Below are 3,499 nucleotides of genomic sequence, written 5' to 3'. Positions count from 1 at the left end.
CTAATTTCCGTTCAGTTACGTATTGCTGCTACATCAACCCGACACCGCTGCCCCCTGCTGTGTCTCATGCAGCTTCTGTGTGCCCTTTGCATCAACTGACACCGCTGCACCTGCTGTGGTTCCCTGTGGTAGTATCTGTCCATATATTTGGTGTTGTCATTCTTGCTGCAGCTGTTGCTCTGTTGTTGCTGTTTTGTCTGTGTCAGCTGTTGTGTACCGCTTATGTTTGGTGTCTTGGCTGCAACAGTACTTATCACACACACACACACACACACACACACACACACACACACACACACACACACACACAGTACTTCAGCTCAGAACCAGTAAGCAACAGCTGACGAGTCTCACCTATGTTCTCAAGCCTCCCCTCTCTCCCTCTTCTTCTCACCTCCTTCTCCCCTTCTCCTTTCCATTTCTCACCTCCTTTTCTCTCTCCCTCTTCCCTTTCTCACCTCCTTCTCTTCCCTCCGTCTTCCACCTTCTCTCCTCTCTCCTCCCCTCTCTCTCTCCCCTCTCTCTTCCCCTTCTTATCCATTCCCTCTCTTCCCTTCTTCTCTCCTCTTATCTCTCTCTCTCATTCCTCTCATCACTTTGTCCTTCTCTCTCCTCACTCACTCTCCTGTTATTCTCCTCATTTCCTATTCCCAATTCTTCCTTCCTTCCTCTCCCCTCTCCTTCCCCCTCCCTCCTTTTTTCCCCTCTCTCCTACATCTGTTCTTCCTCCTGTCCTCTTCCTCCTCACATCCCTTTTCTGTCTTTCTCCTCCTTCTCCTCTCTCCTCATTCGTCTTCTTCAATCTCTCTCCCATTTTCCCTCCTCCTCTTCTTCATTTACCCTCTTCTATCTTCGTCTTCTTTATAACTTCCCCTTCTTCTTCTTCTTCTTCTTCTTCATCTTCTCCTCCTCTTATCTTCTCTTCTTCCTCCTCCTCCTCCTCCTCCATCTCTTCCTTCTCCTCTTCCTCCTCCACCATCTTCTCTTCTTCCACCCCTAGGGCTCCACCCCCCTGAGGGCTCCACCCCCTGAGGGCTCCACCCCCTGGGGGCTCACACCCCTGAGGGCTCCACAGGGCTCCACCCCTGGGGCTCCACTCCCTGAGGCCTCCACCCCTGAGGCTCCACCCCCTGGGGGCTCCACCCCTGAGGGCTCCACCTTGAGGGGCTCCACGCCCCTGAGGGCTCCAAGCCCCCTGGGGACTCCCCCAGGCTCCACACCCCGTGGCCCACACCCCTGAGGGGCTCCACCCCCCTGAGGTTCCCACGCTCCCTGGGGCTCCACCTGAGGGCTCCACACCTGGGGGCTCCACACCCCCTGAGGCTCCACACCCCCCTGGGGCTCACCCCTGGGCTCCACCCCTGAGGCTCCACCCCCTGAGGGCTCCACCCCCTGAGGCTCCACACCCCCTGAGGGCTCCACCTGGGGGCTCCACACAGGGCTCACACCCCCAGGAGGCTCCACCTGGGGCTCCACACCCCCCTTGAGGCTCCACCCCCCTGAGGGCTCCACACCCCTGGGGCTCCACCCCTGGGGGCTCCACACACCCTGATCCCACCCCTGGGGCTCCCCTGGGGGCTCCACACACCCCCTGGGGCTCCACACCCCCTGGGGGCTCCACCCCCTGGGGCTCCTGAGCTCCACCCCTGAGGCTCCACACCCCCTGAGGGCTCCCACCCCTGAGGGGCCTCCACCCCTGAAGGCTCCACACCCCCTGACGGATCCACACACCTGAGGGCTCCACCCCCAGCGGCTCCACACTCCCCTGAGGGGCTCACACCCCTAGAGGCTCCCACCGCCCCCTGAGCTCCACACCACCCCTGAGGGCTCCCACCTCCTGAGGCTCCACACCCCCTGGGGCTCCACAACTGACGGCTCCCTCCCCTGGGGGTCCTCCACAGGGCTCCACCTCCCTGAGGGCTCCACCAGGCAGTAAATCAACACAGTGAAACACATCCATTCAGCTCCAGGGAATTTTTATTTCCATGTTTTTAAATTCAGTTTGTAAACTAGAGATCCTTCTTCCTCTCCTCCTCCTCCTCTGTACGAGACAGGTGTGAGGCAGGTATTTAAGACAAATGTACAGAGACAGGTGTGAGAGGCAGGTATTTAAGACAAATGTACGAGAGACAGGTGTAGAGGCAGGTATTTAAGACAAATGTTACGAGACAGGTGTGCGAGGCAGGTATTTAAGACAAATGTACGAAGACACGTTGTGAACGAAGGTGTGCGAGACAGAAATTTAAGACAGGTGTAAAGTGTGGTTTACGGGACAAGTGTTTAAGACAAACAAGTGTACGAGATAGGTGTTTAAGACAGGTTTACAGTTTGCGGGACAGGTGTGCGAGACAGGTGTGCGAGACAAATGTTTAAGACAAATAAATATTTAAGACAGGTGTGTGCGAGACAGTTATTTAAGACAGACAGGTGCTTAAGACAGGTTGACGAGACAGGTGTACTAGACGTATTTTGAACATGTGAGACAGGTGTGCGAGACAGGTATACATAACTTACAACTCTGACCTACTTAAACCAGCTGAAATTACCTTGTCAGAACCATTGTGGGGAAACTGATTATAGTTTCGAGATTTCACCCCCCTTTTTTTAGACTTTTGGAGGTAATTGGGTGAAGTGTAGCATAAACAGGTTCACAACTTGTTATTTATGTCTTTTGGGAGGCTGTTGGAGGTGTTTGGAGGTAATGGAGGCTGGACTGGTCGTTGGAGGTGTCGTTGTTAATTTATTTTAATTTTTGAGGAATGCTATGGTGTTTGAGGGTGAGGAGGATTCTTTGGAGGAGGATGTTGATCGTTGAAGGGGGAGGAGGAGAATGATGGTGGTGGTGGTTTTGGAGGAGGAGGAGGAGGTGATGGTGGTGGTGGGTTGTGAGGGAGGAGGAGGTGATGGTGGTGTGGTGGGTTGTGAGGAGGAGGAGGTGATGGTGGTGGTGGGTTGAGGAGGAGGAGGAGGTGATGGTGGTGTGGTGGGTTGTGAGGGAGGAGGAGGAGGTGGAGGTGAGAGTTTTTGGAGGAGGAGGAAGAAGTGTTGATCTTGGAGAAGCATAATAAAGACATAAGACGGACCACGATATCTCTGGCCTAAACCACTGTGGGATCACGGGGCAAGAGAGAGAGAGAGAGAGAGAGAGCACCAGACATTCAGCTTGTCATGGTTTGTTTATATCAGGAGTTGGTCTCTCTCTCTCTCTCTTTTTTTTAAAATCTAACGAAGTCATCCACCGGACAGTAGGAGTCTCAGTACATACTCGACGCCATCTTGGTCATGAAGTTACATAAAGACACATCGGATCCGTGCTCGTATCTGGCCTCGGCAAAGTTTATCGTAGTAATCTGTGAGAATCCGGCCGCCAGCTGTCATCTAAATCTCCCTCAGGGTCTGGCCAGTGGTTTAGTAATCTTAGTTGGGAAGCCAAACCCAGCCATACGAACACTGTGTTTATATTAAGTCAATTTCTTTTTATTCTGAAGCCACAAACCAG

General features: G+C 53.6%; 1 protein-coding gene across 1 annotated transcript; it reads right to left on the bottom strand.

Annotated features, from left to right (window-relative positions):
• Positions 1–996: 996 nt before the first annotated feature.
• On the bottom strand, positions 997–1,960 carry LOC121860677 (basic salivary proline-rich protein 2-like). The gene is made up of 2 exons (XM_042357955.1): positions 1,781–1,960; positions 997–1,464 (listed from the first exon to the last, which is right to left on the bottom strand). The coding sequence occupies exons 1-2, from the start codon at positions 1,958–1,960 to the stop codon at positions 997–999; spliced, it is 648 nt and encodes a 215-aa protein (XP_042213889.1).
• Between the last annotated feature and the right edge of the window lie 1,539 nt (positions 1,961–3,499).

This window comes from Homarus americanus, unplaced genomic scaffold, assembly GCF_018991925.1.
Source record: "Homarus americanus isolate GMGI-L3 unplaced genomic scaffold, GMGI_Hamer_2.0 scaffold45824, whole genome shotgun sequence".
Lineage (NCBI taxonomy): Eukaryota > Metazoa > Arthropoda > Malacostraca > Decapoda > Nephropidae > Homarus > Homarus americanus.
This window is presented reverse-complemented; position numbering and strand designations above follow the sequence as displayed.

What these genes read in the sequence shown, in the direction of transcription:
- LOC121860677 (XM_042357955.1), bottom strand. Translation starts at nt 1,960, where the DNA reads ATGGATGTGTTTCACTGTGTTGATTTACTGCCTGGTGGAGCCCTCAGG. An exon ending in GGCGGTGGGAGCCTCTAGGG is followed by an intron (nt 1,465 to 1,780) that starts GTGTGAGCCCCT and finishes GTGGAGCCCCAG; the next exon opens with GTGGAGCCTCCTGGGGGTGT.